Below are 19,304 nucleotides of genomic sequence, written 5' to 3' on the forward strand. Positions count from 1 at the left end.
ATAGTTGAGAATGATGATGAGTGTCACGGATCATCACATTCATCCGGGTTAAGAGCGAGTGATATCTTAGAATGGAAGCAAGCATGATTGAATAAGAAACAGTAGTAATTGCATTAATCCATCAAGACACAGCAGAGCTCCTCACCCCCAACCATGGGGTTTAGAGACTCATGCCGTGGAAAGTATACAAAGAAACGTGTAAAATGTCATGAGGTACTTGATACAATGTCAAAAGATCCTATTAATAGTAAACTAGTATCCTAAGGTTTACAGAAATGAGTAAATGACATAAAAATCCACTTCCGGGCCCACTTGGTGTGTGCTTGGGCTGAGCAATGAAGCATTTTCGTGTAGAGACCTTTTCTGGAGTTAAACGCCAGCTTTCATGCCAGTTTGGGCGTTTAACTCCAAGTTTTATGCCAGTTCCGGCGTTTAACGCTGGAATTATTGAGGCCGAATTGCTACGCCGGTTTGGGCCATCAAATCTTGAGCAAAGTATGGACTATCATATATTGCTGGAAAGCCCAGGATGTCTACTTTCCAACGCCGTTGAGAGCGCGCCTATTGGGCTTCTGTAGCTCCAGAAAATCCACTTCGAGTGCAGGGAGGTCAGAATCCAACAGCATCTGCAGTCCTTTTCAGTCTCTGAATCAGATTTTTGCTCAGAACCTTCAATTTCAGTCAGAAAATACCTGAAATCACAGAAAAACACACAAACTCATAATAAAGTCCAGAAAAGTGAATTTTAACTAAAAACTACTAAAAATATACTAAAAACTAACTAAAAGATACTAAAAACATACTAAAAACAATGCCAAAAAGCGTATAAATTATCCGCTCATCAAGAGTGCAAGGCCATCAACATGGCCGAATTTGGAGAGGAGGAAGAGGCAGTGAACGCCACTGAGGAAGACCTCAATAGGCGTCCACTGGCCTCCAATGAGTTCCCTAATGAGGAACCATGGGAATCTGAGGCTCAAAATGAGACCATAGAGATTCCAATGGACTTACTTCTGCCATTCATGAGCTCTGGTGAGTATTCTTCCTCTAAAGAGGATGAGTATGTCACTGAAGAGCAAGTTGCTAAATACCTTGGAGCAATCATGAAGCTAAATGACAAGTTAATTGGTAATGAGACTTGGGAGGATGAACCCCCTTTGCTCACCAAAGAGCTGGATGACTTGTCTAGGCAGAAATTACCTCAAAAGAGACAAGATCCTGGGAAGTTTTCAATACCTTGTACCATAGGCACCATGACCTTCAAGAAGGCTCTGTGTGACTTAGGGTCAAGTGTGAACCTCATGCCTCTCTCTGTAATGGAGAAGCTAGGGATCTTTGAGGTACAAGCTGCAAGAATCTCACTAGAGATGGCAGACAATTCAAGAAAATAAGCTTATGGACTTGTAGAGGATGTTCTGGTGAAGGTTGAAGACCATTACATCCCTGCTGATTTCATAGTCCTAGAGACTGGGAAGTGCATGGATGAATCCATCATCCTTGGCAGACCCTTCCTAGCCACAGCAAAGGCTGTGATTGATGTGGACAGAGGAGAATTAATCATTCAAGTGAATAAAGGATCCTTTGTGTTTAAGGCTCAAGGATATCCCTCTGTCACCATGGAGAGGAAGCATGAAGAGCTTCTCTCAAAACAGAGTCAAACAGAGCCCCCACAGTCAAACTCTAAGTTTGGTGTTGGGAGGCCACAACCAAACTCTAAGTTTGGTGTTGAACCCCCACATTCAAACTCTATGTTTGGTGTTGGGAGGTTCCAACATTGCTCTGAGTATCTGTAAGGCTCCATGAGAGCCCACTGTCAAGCTACTGACATTAAAGAAGCGCTTGTTGGGAGGCAACCCAATGTTATATTTTATCTATTTTTCTTTGTTATTTTATGTTTTCTTTAGGTTGATGATCATGAGAAGACACAAAATCAATTGAAAAAGCAAAAACAGAATAAAAAACAGGAAGAAAAACAGCACACCCTGGAGAAAGGCCTTGCTGGCGTTTAAACGCCAGTAAGGATAGCAGTTGGGCGTTTAACGCCCAGTCTGGCACCATTCTGGGCGTTTAACGCCAGAAAGGGGCACCAGACTGGCGTTAAACGCCAGGAAGGGGCAAGAAGCTGGCGTTAAACACCAGAAATGGGCACCAGCCCGGCATTTAACGCCAGAATTGGCACATAGAGCAATTTTGCACGCCACTTGGTGCAGGGTTGAATTTTCCTTGACACCTCAGGATCTGTGGACCCCACAGGATCCCCACCTACCCCACCACCCTCTCTCTTCTTCACACATTCACCAATCACCTCAACCACTCTTCCCCAAAAACCCCTCACCTATCAAATCCCATCATTCTCTTCACCACTCACATCCATCCTTCATAAAACCCCACCTACTTCACCAATCACCTCAACCACTTTCCCACTCAAACCCACCCATAATGGCCGAACCCTACCCCTCTCTTCACCCCTATATAAACCCATATTCACCCCTTCATTTTCACACAACCTAAACCCTACTTCTCCCCTTTTGGCCGAATCACAAAGCCACCTCCATCTCCTCTATTTCTTCTTCTACTTTCTTCTTTCTTCTTTTGCTCGAGGACGAGCAAACCTTTTAAGTTTGGTTTGGTAAAAGCATTGCTTTTTGTTTTTCCATAATCTTTTATGGCATCCAAGGCCGGAGAAACCTCTAGAAAGAGGAAAGGGAAGGCAAAAGCTTCCACCTCCGAGTCATGGGAGATGGAGAGATTCATCTCAAGGGTGCATCAAGACCACTTCTATGAAGTTGTGGCCTTGAAGAAGGTGATCCCCGAGGTCCCTTTCAAACTCAAAAAGAGTGAATATCCGGAGATCCGACATGAGATTAGAAGAAGAGGTTGGGAAGTTCTTACCAACCCCATTCAACAAATCGGAATCTTAATGGTTCAAGAGTTCTATGCCAATGCATGGATCACCAAGAACCATGATCAAAGTGTGAACCCAGACCCAAAGAATTGGCTTACAATGGTTCGGGGGAAATACTTAGATTTTAGTCCGGAAAATGTAAGGTTGGCATTCAACTTGCCCATGATGCAAGGAGATGAACACCCTTACACTAGAAGGGTCAACTTTGATCAAAGGTTGGACCAAGTCCTCACTGACATCTGTGAAGAGGGCGCCCAATGGAAGAGAGATTCAAGAGGGAAGCCGGTTCAATTGAGAAGGCACGACCTCAAGCCCATGGCTAGGGGATGGTTGGAGTTTATCCAACGCTCAATCATTCCCACTAGCAACCGGTCTGAAGTTACTCTAGACCGGGCCATCATGATTCATGGCATCATGATTGGAGAAGAAGTAGAAGTTCATGAGGTTATAGCCCAAGAACTCTATAAGGTGGCAGACAAGTTCTCTACCTTGGCAAGGTTAGCCTTTCCTCATCTCATTTGTCACCTCTGTTATTCAGTTGGAGTTGACATAGAAGGAGACATTCTCATTGATGAGGACAAGCCCATCACTAAGAAAAGGATGGAGCAAACAAGAGATTCCACTCATCATAAAATCCCTGAGATGCCTCAAGGGATGCACTTTCCTCCACAAATCTATTGGGAGCAAATCAACACCTCCCTAGGAGAACTGAGTTCCAACATGGGACAACTAAGGGTGGAGCACCAAGAACATTCTATCCTCCTCCATGAAATTAGAGAAGATCAAAGAATCATGAGAGAGGAGCAACAAAGGCAAGGAAGAGACATTGAGGAGCTCAAGCACTCCATAGGATCTTCAAGAGGAAGAACAAGCCGCCATCACTAAGGTGGACCCGTTCTTTAATTTCCTTGTTCTTTATTTTCCTGTTTTTCGAATTTTCATGCTTATGTTTATCTATGTTTGTGTCTTATGATCATTAGTGTCTTAGTGTCTATGCCTTAAAGTTATGAATGTCCTATGAATCCATCACCTCTCTTAAATAAAAAAAATGTTCTTAATTGAAAAAGAGAAGAATTGCATGAATTTTGAATTTTATAACAGATTAATTATTTTGATGTGGTGGCAATACTTTTGTTTTCTGAATGTATGCTTAAACAGTGCATATGTCTTTTGAATTTGTGGTTCATGAATATTGGCTCTTGAAAGAATGATGAAAAAGGAGACATGTTACTGAGGATCTAAAAAATCATAAAAATGATTCTTGAAACAAGAAAAAGCAGTGAATACAAAAAAAAAAAAAAAGAAGAAGCGAAAAAAAAAAGCAAAGAAAAACGAAAAAAAAGAGAAAGAGAAAAAGAAAGAAAAAGAAAGAAATAAAGTTGTGATCCAAGGCAAAAAGAGTGTGCTTAAGAACCCTGGACACCTCTAGTTGGGGACTCTAGCAAAGCTGAGTCACAATCTGAAAAGGTTCACCAATTATGTGTCTGTGGCATGTATGTATCCGGTGGTAATACTGGAAGACAGAGTGCTTTGGGCCACGGCCAAGACTCATAAAGTAGCTGTGTTCAAGAATCATCACACTTAACTAGGAGAATCAATAACATTATCTGGATTCTGAGTTCCTAAAGAAGCCAATCATTCTAAATTTCAAAGGATAGAGTGAGATGCCAAAATTGTTCAGAGGAAAAAAGCTAAAAACCCCGCTCATCTAATTAATACTGATCTTCATAGATGTTTTTGGAGTTCATTGCATATTCTCTTCTCTTTATCTTATTTGATTTTCAGTTGCTTGGGGACAAGCAACAATTTAAGTTTGGTGTTGTGATGAGCGGATAATTTGTACGCTTTTTGGCATTGTTTTTAGTAGATTTAGTTAGTTTTTAGTATACTTTTTATTAAGTTTTTAGTTAAAATTCACTTTTCTGGACTTTACTATGAGTTTGTGTGTTTTTCTATGATTTCAGGTATTTTCTGGCTGAAATTGAGGGACCTGAGCAAAAATCTGATTCAGAGACTGAAAAGGACTGCAGATGCTGTTGGATTCTGATCTCCCTGCACTCGAAGTGAATTTTCTGGAGCTACAGAAGCCCAATTGGCGCGCTCTCAACGGCGTTGGAAAGTAGACATTCTGGGCTTTCCAGCAATATATAATAGTCTATACTTTATCCAAGATTTGATGGCCCAAACCGGCGTTCAAAGTCACCTTCAGAATTCCCAGCGTTAAACGCCGGAACTGGCACCAAAGTGGGAGTTAAACGCCCAAACTGGCACAAAAGCTGGCGTTTAAATCCAAGAAGAGTCTCTACACGAAAATGCTTCAATGCTCAGCCCAAGAACACACCAAGTGGGCCCGGAAGTGGATTTTTATGTCTTTTACTCATCTTTGTAATTCTTAAGCTACTTGTTCCCTATAAATAGGACCCTTTACTATTGTATTTTTAATCTTGGGATCTGAGATCATCTTGAGGTCTTTGAATCCTTTGATCATTGGGAGGCTGGCCTCACGGCCATGCCTAGACCTTGTTCTTATGTATTTTCAACGGTGGAGTTTCTACACACCATAGATTAAGGTGTGGAGCTCTACTGTACCTCGAGTATTAATGCAATTACTATTGTTCTTCTATTCAATTCAGCTTGTTCTTATTCCAAGATATTCATTCGCACTCAAGAACATGATGAATGTGATGATTATGTGACGCTCATTATCATTCTCACTTATGAACAAGTGACTGACAACCACTTTTGTTCTACAAGCAAACAAGGCTCTAATGTTTATCTCTTGGGTTCTTTAACCGGAATCTTCGTGGTATAAGCTAGAATTGATGGCGGCATTCAAGAGAATCCGGAAGGTCTAAACCTTGTCTGTGGTATTCTGAGTAGGATTCAATGATTGAATGACTGTGACGAGCTTCAAACTCGTGATTGTGGGGCGTTAGTGACAGATGCAAAAGAATCACTGGATTCTATTCCGACATGATCGAGAACCGACAGCTGGATAGCCGTGCCGTGACAGGGTGCGTTGAACATTTCCACTGAGAGGATGGGAGGTAGCCACTGACAACGTGAAACCCTTGCATACAGCTTGCCATGGAAAGGAGTAAGAAGGATTGGATGAAGACAGTAGGAAAGCAGAGAGACGGAAGGGATAAAGCATCTCCATTCGCTTATCTGAAGTTCTCACCAATGAATTACATAAGTATCTCTATCTTTATCTTTATATTTTATTCATATATCACCCATACCCATTTGAGTCTGCCTGACTAAGATTTACAAGGTGACCATAGCTTGCTTCATACCAACAATCTCCGTGGGATCGACCCTTACTCGCGTAAGGTTTATTACTTGGATGACCCAGTGCACTTGCTGGTTAGTTGTGCGAAGTTGTGTTTATGCCATGGTATTGAACACCAAGTTTTTGGATTCATTACCGGGGATTATTTGAGTTGTGAAAAGTAGTGATCACAATTTCGCACACCAAGGACATTGCATTCAAGAGCTAAATTGATGAGAATCAATCAGCTTTGGTGATGATAAGAACATCACCTTGAAAAACTAGAATTCATTCTTAAGAACTCTGAAGAAAAATACCTAAGCTAAGCAACAAGATGAACCGTCAGTTGTCCAAACTCGAAACAATCCCCGGTAACGACGCCAAAAACTTGGTGTTGTTGCCGGATCAAAACTTGGCACTGTTATTGCAGGGAACAAATGCAAAACTGTAGTTAGGACATTTAATTCCCCGACAACGGCGCCAAAAACTTGGTACACTCAATTGCAATCTCAACTCTTTATCACAACTTCGCACAACTAACCAGCAAGTGCACTGGGTCGTCCAAGTAATAAACCTTACGCGAGTAAGGGTCGATCCTACGGAGATTGTTGGTATGAAGCAAGCTATGGTCATCTTGTAAATCTCAGTCAGGCAGATTCAAATGGTTATGGGTGATTTATGAATAAAACATAAAATAAAGATAGAGATACTTATGTAATTCATTGGTGAGAATTTCAGATAAGCATATGGAAATGCTTTGTCCCTTCTGTCTCTCTGCTTTCCTATTGTCTTCATCCAATCCTTCTTACTCCTTTCCATGGCAAGCTGTATGTTGGGCATCACCATTGTCAGTGGCTACAGTCCCGTCCTCTCAGTGAAAATGTTCAACGCGCTTTGTCACAGCACGGCTAATCATCTGTCGGTTCTCAATCAGGCTGGAATAGAATCCATTGATTCTTTTGCGTCTGTCACTAACGCGCGCCTTCAGGAGTTTGAAGCTCGTCACAGTCATTCAATCCTTGAATCCTACTCAGAATACCACAGACAAGGTTTAGACCTTCCGGATTCTCTTGAATGCCACCATTAATTCTAGCTTATACCACGGAGATTCCGATTAAGGGATCCAAGAGATAAACATTCAAGCATTGTTTGCATGTAGAACGGAAGTGGTTGTCAGGCACGCATTCATAAGTGAGAATGATGATGAGCGTCACATAATCATCACATTCATCAAGTTCTTGAGTGCGAATGAATATCATGGAATAAGAATAAGCCGAATTGAATAGAAGAACAATAGTAATTGCATTAATACTCGAGGTACAGCAGAGCTCCACACCTTAATCTATGGTGTGTAGAAACTCCACCGTTGAAAATACATAAGAACAAGGTCTAGGCATGGCCGAATGGCCAGCCTCCCAATGATCTAAGAACTAGACGTCCAAAGATGATCCTCAGATCTAAAATGATCAAAAGATGAAAATACAATAGCAAAAGGTCCTATTTGTAGAGAACTAGTAGCCTAGGGTTTACAGAAATGAGTAAATGACATAAAAATCCACTTCCGGGCCCACTTGGTGTGTGCTTGGGCTGAGCATTAAAACATTTTCGTGTAGAGACTTTTCTTGGAGTTAAACGCCAGCTTTTGTGCTAGTTTGGGCGTTTAACTCCCATTCTTGTGCCAGTTCCGGCGTTTAACACTGGGCAGTTTTGAGCTGATTTGGAATGCCAGTTTGGACCATCAAATCTCGGGAAAAGTATGGACTATTATACATTGCTGAAAAGCCCAGGATGTCTACTTTCCAACGCAATTGAGAGCGCGCCAATTGGGCTTCTGTAGCTCTAGAAAATCCACTTCGAGTGCAGGGAGGTCAGAATCCAACAGCATCTGCAGTCCTTTTCAGCCTCTGAATTAGATTTTTGCTCAGATCCCTCAAAAAGCGTATAAATTATCCGCTCATCAAACGTTAATGGGAAAAGTGATTCCCATTAACGTTTGCGAAAAGGGGCACAAGCCAACGTTAATGGGAAAAGTGAGTCCCATTAACGTTGGCCAAGGATTAAGAAAGAAACGTTAGAAGTCACGTTAAGATTTCTAATGTTGAGACTAACGTGGGTATATAAGGGTGGAACGTTAGTAGAAAAAGTGAATGCCACTAACGTTCTCGCACCCAAAATTCATTCAACGTTAATCTCACTAAATGCCCAAGCCTAATTCATATTCCTCTGCAAGCTGGGCCCACTAAAGATGAGAATTGCTTTAACTCAAGGTCCAGAGCCCACATCCAAGACTTGAGAAACTCACTAGAAGATCATGAGGAGTAGTATATATAGGAGTAGTTTGAACTAGAGAAGGGATTAGCACTTTTGGGAACTACTCTCTGCATATTTACTTTTCTGTACTTCTAGCATGGATTCTTCTTTTCTGCCATTTTTCATTCCTAGAGCTATGAACAATTAAACCCCTTTCATTGAGTTAGGGAGCTCTATTGTAATTTGATGGATCAATTATAGTTTTCATTCTTCTTCTTCTTTCTTTTCTCTTGATCTTACTAGAAAGCTTTCGATCTTAATTCAATTGGTTAGTTGTCTTGGAAAAGAAACTCTCCATAATTGGATCTCCTTTGAACCTTGGAAAAGGGATGAGGAGATCATGCTAGAATTGCTTTCTCATGTTGGACCAAATTGTGGTTAGGATGGATATTGTGACATTTAATCCTCCCAACACTTTGATTTGGAAATACATATGGTATAATCAGTGACCAAACTTCATCTCTTCCCATGAGCAATTAAATCAAGGAATTGGGCAATTGTTCAAGCTTAGAGAGATTGGATTGCCAAGAAATTGGAATCCAATCACTTAAGATTGCCAAGGAGATTAATGAATGCATTGATTGAGGAAGAGATGAGAATGAACTTGATCTGAAGAATGCAACATCTCCTAAACCCAATGATTTCCCCATTTTTTATCTTACCCATTCTATTTATTTTCTGTCATTTAATTTCTTGCTCCTTACCCCAACTCTCCGTTTAAGATTCTGCACTTTAAATTCTGTTATTTACTTTCTTGTCATTTAAATTTCTGCATCTCAATCTAAATTCTGTTTAGCTCAACTAGCCTATTCTTCTAACTAAAGTTGCTTGACCAATCAATCCTTGTGGGATTCGACCTCACTCTATGTGAGTTTTACTTGACGACAATTCGGTATACTTGCCGAAGGGAAATTTGTTGAGAGACAAGTTTTCATGCATCAAGTTTATGGCGCCGTTGCCAGGGATTGATTTTGAATCAACAATGATCAAATTAGAAGATCACTAGATTGAGCATTTTTTTATTTCATTATTCGCTTTTTTTTTCATTTAGCCAATTTACCTTAGTTCGTTTTTAATTTCTTCCTCATCCCCTATACCCTCTCTATTTTCTGTTCTTTTTTTTGTTGATCATAATTCAGCCCACTAACTGTTTGATAAATTGCATCACTCACACTAACAATTACTCTAACAAGAATAGCCTTCACTATACCTCCTGTTGTGCAATCTGTTTGTTGTATGACAGGGAGAAGAGAAGGAGTTTCAACATCCTTTGATTCAGAACCTGAAAGAACCCTTTGGAGACTAAGAAGAGAGGCAAGAGAAAAAAATATTATTGGAAGCATCAACAGAAGAGGAATTAGCAGTAAGCGAAGAAGATGCAGCTGCTGAAACACATGTTCAAGAAATACTAGAAGAAAAGGAAGGAAGAAAAGAAGTACCCAAACTGGAGCTTAAAACACTGCCAACCACTCTCAAGTATGCTTACTTAGGAAAAAACAAAAGTTATCCAGTGATCATAAATTCAGCCCTCAGCCAAGAACAAGAAGAAGAGTTGCTTCAAGTCTTACAAAAACATAAGGATGCCATAGGAAGGACACTTACTGACCTGAAAGGAATCAGTTCAGCCATATGCATGCATAAGATACTCTTGGAAGAAGGTGCCAAACCTTCCATTCAGCCTCAAAGAAGGTTAAATCCAGCAATGAAAGAAGTGGTACAAAAAGAAGTTATGAAGTTGTAGCAGGGAGGAGTAATCTATCCAATTTCAGATAGCCAGTGGGTCAGTCCAGTTCAAGTAGTTCCTAAGAAAGGAGGAATCACCATGGTGCCCAACGAAAGGAATGAGCTAATCCCTACAAGAACCGTCACAGGCTGGAGAATGTGTATTGACTACAGGAAGCTCAATGAAGCCACAAGAAAGGATCATTTCCCACTTCCCTTCATGGATCAAATGCTGGAAAGACTTGCGGGACATGCATATTATTGTTTCCTAGATGGTTATTCAGGATATAACCAAATAGTGGTTGATCCAAGAGACCAAGAGAAAACATCCTTCACCTGCCCATATGGAGTGTTTGCTTACAGGCGCATGCCATTTGGGCTATGTAATGCGCCTGCAACTTTTCAACGTTGCATGATCTCCATCTTTTCAGATATGATAGAGAAGTTCATTGAAGTTTTCATGGATGACTTCTCCGTATTTGGAGATTCCTTCCCTAGTTGCCTAAACCATCTTGCCTTGGTATTGAAATGATGTCAGGAAACCAATTTAGTCTTGAACTGGGAAAAATGTCATTTCATGGTGACAGAGGAAATAGTTCTTGGCCATAAGGTTTCTAATCAAGGCATTGAGGTAGACAGAGCTAAGGTGGAGCTAATTGAAAAGTTACCTCCACCAAGTGATGTCAAGGCAATGAGGAGCTTTTTGGGACATGCTGGCTTCTACAGAAGATTTATTAAAGACTTTTCAAAGATAGCCAAGCCCTTAAGCAATCTCCTAATGTCTGATGCACCATTTATTTTTTATGAGAGATGCATGCTAGCATTTGAAAACTTGAAAAAGAGGCTATCTTCAGCTCCTATCATCACCCCACCTGATTGGAATCTACCATTCAAACTGATGTGTGATGCATCTGATTTCGCAGTTGGGGTAGTGTTGGGGCAGAGAAAAGAAAATTTGGTGCATGTCATATACTATGCCAGCAAGGTCCTTAATGATACTCAAAGGAATGATACTACTACTGAAAAGGAATTGCTGGCAATAGTGTTTGCATTTGACAAATTTAGATCATATCTTATTGGCTCTAAAGTTATTATTTTCACTGATCACACAGCACTCAAATATCTATTTGCTAAACAAGAATCAAAACCAAGACTAATCAGATGGATTTTATTGTTGCAGGAGTTCAACATTGAGATTAGAGACAAAAAGGGTGTGGAGAACAAAGTGGCAGACCATTTATCCAGAATCCCTTGTGAGAAGGGTGATGCCCATGATACAAGTGTAAATGAATTTTTTCCAGATGAGCAGCTAATGATGATTCATAAAGCACCTTGGTTTGCGGATATTGCCAATTTTAAAGCAGCCGGTGACTTACCTCCTGGAATCAACAAATATCAAAGGAGGAAACTCATCAATGATGCCAAGTATTTCATATGGGATGAACCCTATCTTTTTAAGAAATGCTCAGATGGAATCCTTAGGAGGTGCATCTCAGAAGACGAGGGACGAAAGGTCCTGTGGGGTTGCCATAGTTCTAGTTATGGAGGTCACTTTGGAGGAGAAAGAACTGCAGCAAAGGTGCTGCAATGTGGGTTCTTTTGGCCCACTATTTTCAAGGATGCCAAGGAATTGGTGAGAAGCTGCAACGAATGCCAAAGGGTTGGCAACCTACCCAAGAGAAATGAAATGCCACAGTGATGAGCGGATAATTTATACGCTTTTTGGCATTGTTTTTAGTATGTTTTTAGTATGTTTTAATTAGTTTTTATTATATTTTTATTAGTTTTTAGTTAAAATTCACTTTTCTGGACTTTACTATGAGTTTGTGTGTTTTTCTGTGATTTCAGGTATTTTCTGGCTGAAATTGAGGGTCCTGAGCAAAAATCTGATTCAGAGGCTGAAAAGGACTGCAGATGCTGTTGGATTCTGACCTCCCTTCACTCGAAGTGGATTTCCTAGAGCTAAAAAAGCCCAATTGGTGCGCTCTCAACGGCGTTGGAAAGTAGACATCCTGGGCTTTCCAGCAATGTATAATAGTCCATACTTTGCCCGAGATTTGATGGCCCAAACCGGCGTTGCAAATCAGCTTCAGAATTCCCAGCGTTTAACGCTGGAACTGGCATAAAAATTGGAGTTAAACGCCCAAACTGGCATAAAAGCTGGCGTTTAACTCCAGAAAAAGTCTCTACACATGAAAGCTTCAATGCTCAGCCCAAGCACACACTAAGTGGACCCAGAAGTGGATTTTTACGTCATTTACTCATTTCTGTATACCCTAGGTTACTAGTTCACTATTAATAGGATCTTTTGACATTGTATCTGGACCTCATGACACTTTACACGTTTCTCATTGTATCTTCTATGGCATGAGTCTCTAAACCCCATGGTTGGGGGTGAGGAGCTCTGCTGTGTCTTGATGGATTAATGCAATTACTACTGTTTTTCATTCAATCATGCTTGCTTCCATTCTAAGATATCACTTGTTCTTAAACCTGATGAATGTGATGATCCGTGACACTCATCATCATTCTTAACTATGAACGTGTGCCTGACAACCACCTCCGTTCTACCTTAGATTGAGTAGATATCTCTTGGATTCCTTAATCAGAATCTTCGTGGTATAAGCTAGAATTGATGGCGGCATTCAAGAGAATCCGGAAGGTCTAAACCTTGTCTGTGGTATTCTGAGTAGGATTCAAGGATTGAATGACTGTGACGAGCTTCAAACTCCTGAGGGCTGGGCGTTAGTGATAGACGCAAAAGAATCACTGGATTCTATTCCAACCCGATTGAGAACCGACAGATGATTAGCCGTGCTGTGACAGGGCGCGTTGAATATTTTCACTGAGAGGATGGGAGGTAGCCATTGACAACGGTGAAACCCTACATACAGCTTGCCATGGAAGGAGCCTTGCGTGTTTGAAGAAGAAGACAGTAGGAAAGCAGAGGTTCAGAAAACAGAGCATCTCCAAAACCTCAACCTATTCTCCATTACTGCAAAACAAGTACTTATTTCATGTTCTTTTGCTTTTCACAATCAATCCTGATAATTTTTGATATCCTGACTAAGAGTTACAAGATAACCATAGCTTGCTTCAAGTCGACAATCTCCGTGGGATCGACCCTTACTCACGTAAGGTATTACTTGGACGACCCAATGCACTTGCTGGTTAGTTGTGCGGGATTGCGAAAGTGTGATTGCAATTTCGTGCACCAAGTTTTTGGCGCTGTTGCCGGGGATTGTTCGAGTTTGGACAACTGACGGTCTATCTTGTTGCTTAGATTAGGACTATTTTATTTTTGTTGGTTTAGAGTCTTTTATTTGAGTTTAGTTTCATATTTTAAGTTTGGTGTCAATTGCATGCTTTTGTTTTCTTTTAATTTTTCGAATTTGCATGTTCTTAGTCCTTTTTTATCTTTAAAAATTCTAAGTTTGGTGTCTTCTTTGTGTTTTCCTTTAGGTTTTCGAAAATTTGTGTTGATTCTCTTTAAAATTCTAAGTTTGGTGTCATTTTGTTGTTTTTCTCTCTCCTCATTTCAAAAAAAAAATTAAATCTTTTTCAAAACAAATTTTCAATCATATCTTTTTAATTGCTAATTCCAAAATCTTTTTAATTTAGTTTTCAATTTGCTTTGATTTTATTCTATTTTGGTTTTCAAATTTTTTTCTATTTTCCATTGATTTTATTTTATATTTTCGGCTAAAAAAAAATCTACTTCCAATCCATATCATTTCCCTTTCTCTATCATGGACCTAAGTGGAATTGAGCAGTCTAGAAGGACTTTGGGGTCATATGCTAACCCCATTACAGCTGCATATGGGAGTAGCATCTGTATACCTCCCATCAAAGCAAGCAGCTTTGAGCTAAACCCTCAACTCATTATCATGGTGCAGCAAAATTGCTAGTATTCCAGTCTTCCACAGGAAGAACCTACTGAGTTTCTGGCACAATTCTTACAACTTGCTGACACAGTACGTGATAAAGAGGTGGATCAGGATGTCTACAGATTATTACTGTTTCCATTTGCTGTAAAAGATCAAGCTAAGAGGTGGTTGAATAACCAACCTACAGCAAGCATAAAGACATGGAAACAGTTATCAGACAAATTCCTGAATCAATTTTACCCTCCAAAAAGGATGACACAGCTAAGGCTGGACATCCAAGGCTTTAAACAAGAGGATAATGAATCCCTTTATAATGCCTAGGAGAGGTATAGAGGTATGCTAAGAAAATGCCCCTCTGAAATGTTTTCAGAGTGGGTACAGCTAGACATCTTTTACTATGGGCTTACAGAAAAAGCTCAGATGTCTCTAGACCACTCAGCTGGTGGATCTATACATATGAGGAAGACGATTGAGGAGGCTCAAGAGCTTATAGATACTGTTGCTAGAAATCAACATTTGTACTCTAGCAATGAGTTCTCTACAAAAGAAGAAGTTATGGCAGTAGCCACTGATCCTAATCCTCAAGAACAGATGGTTGAGCTTAATCAGCAATTACACCTGATGACAAAATAGTTAGCAGAATTTAAAGAGATGCTCCAAGAAACTAAAATTGCTAACAAGAACATAGAATCACAGTTGAATCAGGCAAAACAGCAGCTATCTAAACAGATAACAGAAGAATGCCAAGCAGTTCAACTGAGGAGTGGGAAGACATTGAATAACACTGCTCAAAGTAGTAAAAAGCCAATAAAAGAACAATTGACAGAGGATAGCCAAACCACTATCCAAAATCCCTCTGAGGATAGTAAGAGCCCAGAGAGGAATACTCTTGGCGTTCAAACGCCAGAAAAGGGGGGAAAGCTGGCGTTAAACGCCCATTCCTTGCCCAGTTCTGGTGTTCAAACACCAGAAAAGGGGGAAAAGTTGGCGTTAAACGCCCATTTTCCACCCAACCCTGGCGTTCAAACACCAATGGGGAATCAGACACCTGAGAGTGCTGATAGTAACCCCTATAAAAAGGCTTCTCCAACCACTTCTGTAAGGAATAAACCTGCAGCAACTAAGGTTGAAGAATATAAAGCCAAGATGCCTTATCCTCAGAAACTCCGCCAAGCGGAGCAGGATAAGCAATTTGCCCGCTTTGCAGACTACCTAAGGACTCTTGAAATAAAGATTCCGTTTGCAGAGGCACTTGAGCAAATACCTTCTTATGCTAAGTTCATGAAAGAGATCTTAAGTCATAAGAAGGATTGGAGAGAAACTGAAAAAGTATTTCTCACTGAAGAATGCAGTGCAGTCATTCTGAAAAGCTTACCAGAAAAGCTTCAAGATCCAGGAAGCTTTATGATACCATGCACATTAGAAGGTGCTTGCACCAAGATAGCCCTGTGTGATCTTGGAGCAAGCATCAATCTAATACCTGCATCTACTATCAGAAAGCTTGGGTTGACTAAAGAAGTCAAACCAACCCGGATATGCCTCCAACTTGCTGATGGCTCCATTAAATATCCATCAGGCATAATTGAGGACATGATTGTCAAGGTTGGGCCATTTGCCTTTCCAACTGACTTTGTAGTGCTGGAAATGGAGGAGCACAAGAGTGCAACTCTCATTCTAGGAAGACCTTTCCTAGCAACTGGACAAACTCTCATTGATGTACAAAAAGGGGAAATAACCCTGAGAGTCAATGAGGATGAGTTCAAGTTGAATGCTGTAAAAGCTATGCAGCATCCAGACACACCAAATGACTGCATGGGCGCTGACATTATTGACACTTTAGTGGAAGAGGTCAATATGACTGAAAGTCTAGAATCAGAGCTTGAGGACATCTTCAAGGATGCTCAGCCTGATCAGGAAGAACCAGAGGAAACAAAAGAATTTTTGAAAATTCCTCAGGAGGAGGATAAGCCTCCCAAACCTGAACTCAAACCACTACCACCATCCCTGAAGTATGCATTTCTGGGAGAGGGTGACACTTTTCCAGTGATTATAAGCTCTGCTTTAAATCCACAGGAAGAGGAAGCACTGATTCAAGTGCTAAGGACACACAAGACAGCTCTTGGGTGGTCCATAAGTGATCTTAAGGGCATTAGCCCAGCAAGATGCATGCACAAGATCCTATTGGAGGATAATGCCAAACCAGTGGTCCAACCACAAAGGCGGCTAAATCCAGCCATGAAGGAGGTGGTGCAGAAAGAGGTCACTAAATTACTAGAGGCTGGGATTATTTATCCTATTTCTGATAGCCCCTGGGTGAGCCCTGTCCAAGTTGTCCCTAAGAAGGGAGGCATGACAGTAGTTCATAATGAAAAAAATGAACTGGTTCCTACAAGAACAGTCACAGGGTGGCGTATGTGTATTGACTATAGAAGGCTCAATATAGCCACCAGAAAGGATCATTTTCCTTTACCATTCATAGACGAAATGCTAGAAAGACTAGTTTTTAGTATGTTTTTAGTATGTTTTAATTAGTTTTTATTATATTTTTATTAGTTTTTAGTTAAAATTCACTTTTCTAGACTTTACTATGAGTTTGTGTGTTTTTCTGTGATTTCAGGTATTTTCTGGCTGAAATTGAGGGTCCTGAGCAAAAATCTGATTCAGAGGCTGAGAAGGACTGCAGATGCTGTTGGATTCTGACCTCCCTGCACTCAAAGTGGATTTTCTGGAGCTACAGAAGCTTAATTGGTGCGCTCTCAACGGCGTTGGAAAGTAGACATCCTGGGCTATCCAGCAATGTATAATAGTCCATACTTTGCTCGAGATTTGATGGCCCAAACCGGCATTGCAAATCAGCTTCAGAATTCCCAGCGTTTAACGCTGGAACTGGCATAAAAATTGGAGTTAAACGCCCAAACTGGCATAAAAGCTGGTGTTTAACTCCAGAAAAAGTCTCTACACATGAAAGCTTCAATGCTCAGCCCAAGCACACACTAAGTGGACCCAGAAGTGTATTTTTACGTCATTTACTCATTTCTGTATACCCTAGGTTACTAGTTCACTATTAATAGGATCTTTTGACATTGTATCTGGACCTCATGACACTTTACACGTTTCTCATTGTATCTTCTGCGGCATGAGTCTCTAAACCCCATGGTTGGGGGTGAGGAGCTTTGCTGTGTCTTGATGAATTAATGCAATTACTACTGTTTTTCATTCAATCATGCTTGCTTCCATTCTAAGATATCACTTGTTCCTAAATCTGATGAATGTGATGATCCGTGACACTCATCTTCATTCTCAACTATGAACGTGTGCCTGACAACCACCTCCGTTCTACCTTAGATTGAGTAGATATCTCTTGGATTCCTTAATCAGAATCTTCGTGGTATAAGCTAGAATTGATGGCGGCATTCAAGAGAATCCGGAAGGTTTAAACCTTGTCTGTGGTATTCTGAGTAGGATTCAAGGATTGAATGACTGTGACGAGCTTCAAACTCTTGAGGGCTGGGCGTTAGTGACAGACGCAAAAGAATCACTGGATTCTATTCCAACCCGATTGAGAACCGACAGATGATTAGTCATGCTGTGACAGAGCGCGTTGAACATTTTCACTGAGAGGATGGGAGGTAGCCATTGACAACGGTGAAACCCTACATACAGCTTGCCATGGAAGGAGCCTTGCGTGTTTGAAGAAGAAGACAGTAGGAAAGCAGAGGTTCAGAAAACAGAGCATCTCCAAAACCTCAACCTATTCTCCATTACTACAAAACAAGTACTTATTTCATGTTCTTTTGCTTTTCACAATCAATCCTGATAATTTTTGATATCCTGACTAAGAGTTACAAGATAACCATAGCTTGCTTCAAGCCGACAATCTCCGTGGGATCGACCCTTACTCACGTAAGGTATTATTTGGACGACCCAGTGCACTTGCTGGTTAGTTGTGCGGGATTGCGAAAGTGTGATTGCAATTTCGTGCACCACACAGCAATATATTCTAGAACTTGAACTGTTTGATGTATGGGGAATTGATTTCATGGGACCATTTCCACCTTCATACTCAAACAGGTTTATCTTAGTGGCTGTAAACTATGTATCTAAGTGGGTGGAGGCAGTGGCAACCCCAACTAATGACAACAAGGTGGTCATGAACTTTCTTCGAAGGAATATCTTCACCAGGTTTGGAATCCCACGAGCCCTCATTAGTGACGGAGGGAGTCATTTTTGCAATAGACCATTGGAATCTCTACTCCTGCGATATAGGGTGAAGCATAAGGTTGCCACACCTTATCATCCCCAAACAAGTGGGCAAACAGATATATCTAACCGAGAGTTGAAAAGGATTCTGGAAAAGACTGTGGGAATATCAAGAAGGGATTAGGCAAAGATGCTAGATGATGCCCTTTGGGCATACAGGACGGCCTTTAAAACACCAATTGGGATGTCCCCATATCAACTAGTGTATGGTAAGGCTTGTCACTTGCCATTAGAGCTAGAACACAAGGCTTCCTGGGCCCTTAAAACACTGAACCTAGATAGCACTGCTACTGGTGAAAAAAGGGTCCTGCAGCTTCAAGAATTGGAAGAGTTCAGATCTCAAGCATATGAAACCACCAAGATCTATAAGGAAAAAGCAAAAAAGAGACATGATCTCAACTTGGTACCCAGAAGTTTCAAAGAAGGGCAACATGTACTTCTCTACAACTCTAGATTGAAACTCTTTCCTGGGAAACTCAAATCAAGATGGTCCGGACCCTTTCTAGTTACAAAAGTCTCACCCTATGGACACATAGAAGTAATAGATGAAGGCTCAACGAGAAGATTCACTGTGAACGGACAAAGACTCAAACATTACTTAGGCAGCATGGGGGAGACCCCCAAACAGAAGTACAACCTCAACTGAGGAAGGAATCGTCGAGCTAGCGACGCTAAAAAAGCGCTTTGTTGGGAGGCAACCCAACCTGAGGTAATTTTCCTTTTCATAGTGTTTTTTTTTTTGATAAAAATGTCAAAGTGGGTTCTCTATAGTGTGAAGAGCTAAGTTTGGTGTTATACACCAAAAATAATACAAGGGTGAATATAGGGCACTAAGTTTGGTGTCCCACCAAAACCCCAGCCTAAGAGTGCTTTGCAGCCCTTAACGATGAAACATTGCTCTAGCAATTAGAGAACTCACTTGACAGAGGCTTAGCCTCTAATACATAGA

At 40.8% G+C, this 19,304-nt stretch overlaps 1 protein-coding gene across 1 annotated transcript; it reads left to right on the forward strand.

The window, feature by feature from the left end:
* Window positions 1-18,485: 18,485 nt before the first annotated feature.
* On the forward strand, window positions 18,486-19,001 carry LOC130966689 (uncharacterized). Its single transcript, XM_057891510.1, has one exon. It carries the CDS (start codon window positions 18,486-18,488, stop codon window positions 18,999-19,001), a length of 516 nt encoding a protein of 171 aa, XP_057747493.1.
* The last annotated feature ends 303 nt before the right edge of the window (window positions 19,002-19,304 follow it).

The sequence above is a fragment of the Arachis stenosperma genome, chromosome 3 (genome assembly GCF_014773155.1).
Source record: "Arachis stenosperma cultivar V10309 chromosome 3, arast.V10309.gnm1.PFL2, whole genome shotgun sequence".
NCBI classification, from domain to species: Eukaryota; Viridiplantae; Streptophyta; class Magnoliopsida; order Fabales; family Fabaceae; genus Arachis; species Arachis stenosperma.

Bases quoted from the DNA above. Each gene is read 5' to 3' on its own strand.
- LOC130966689 (XM_057891510.1), top strand. From the start codon at position 18,486: ATGCTAGATGATGCCCTTTGGGCATACAGGACGGCCTTTAAAACACCA.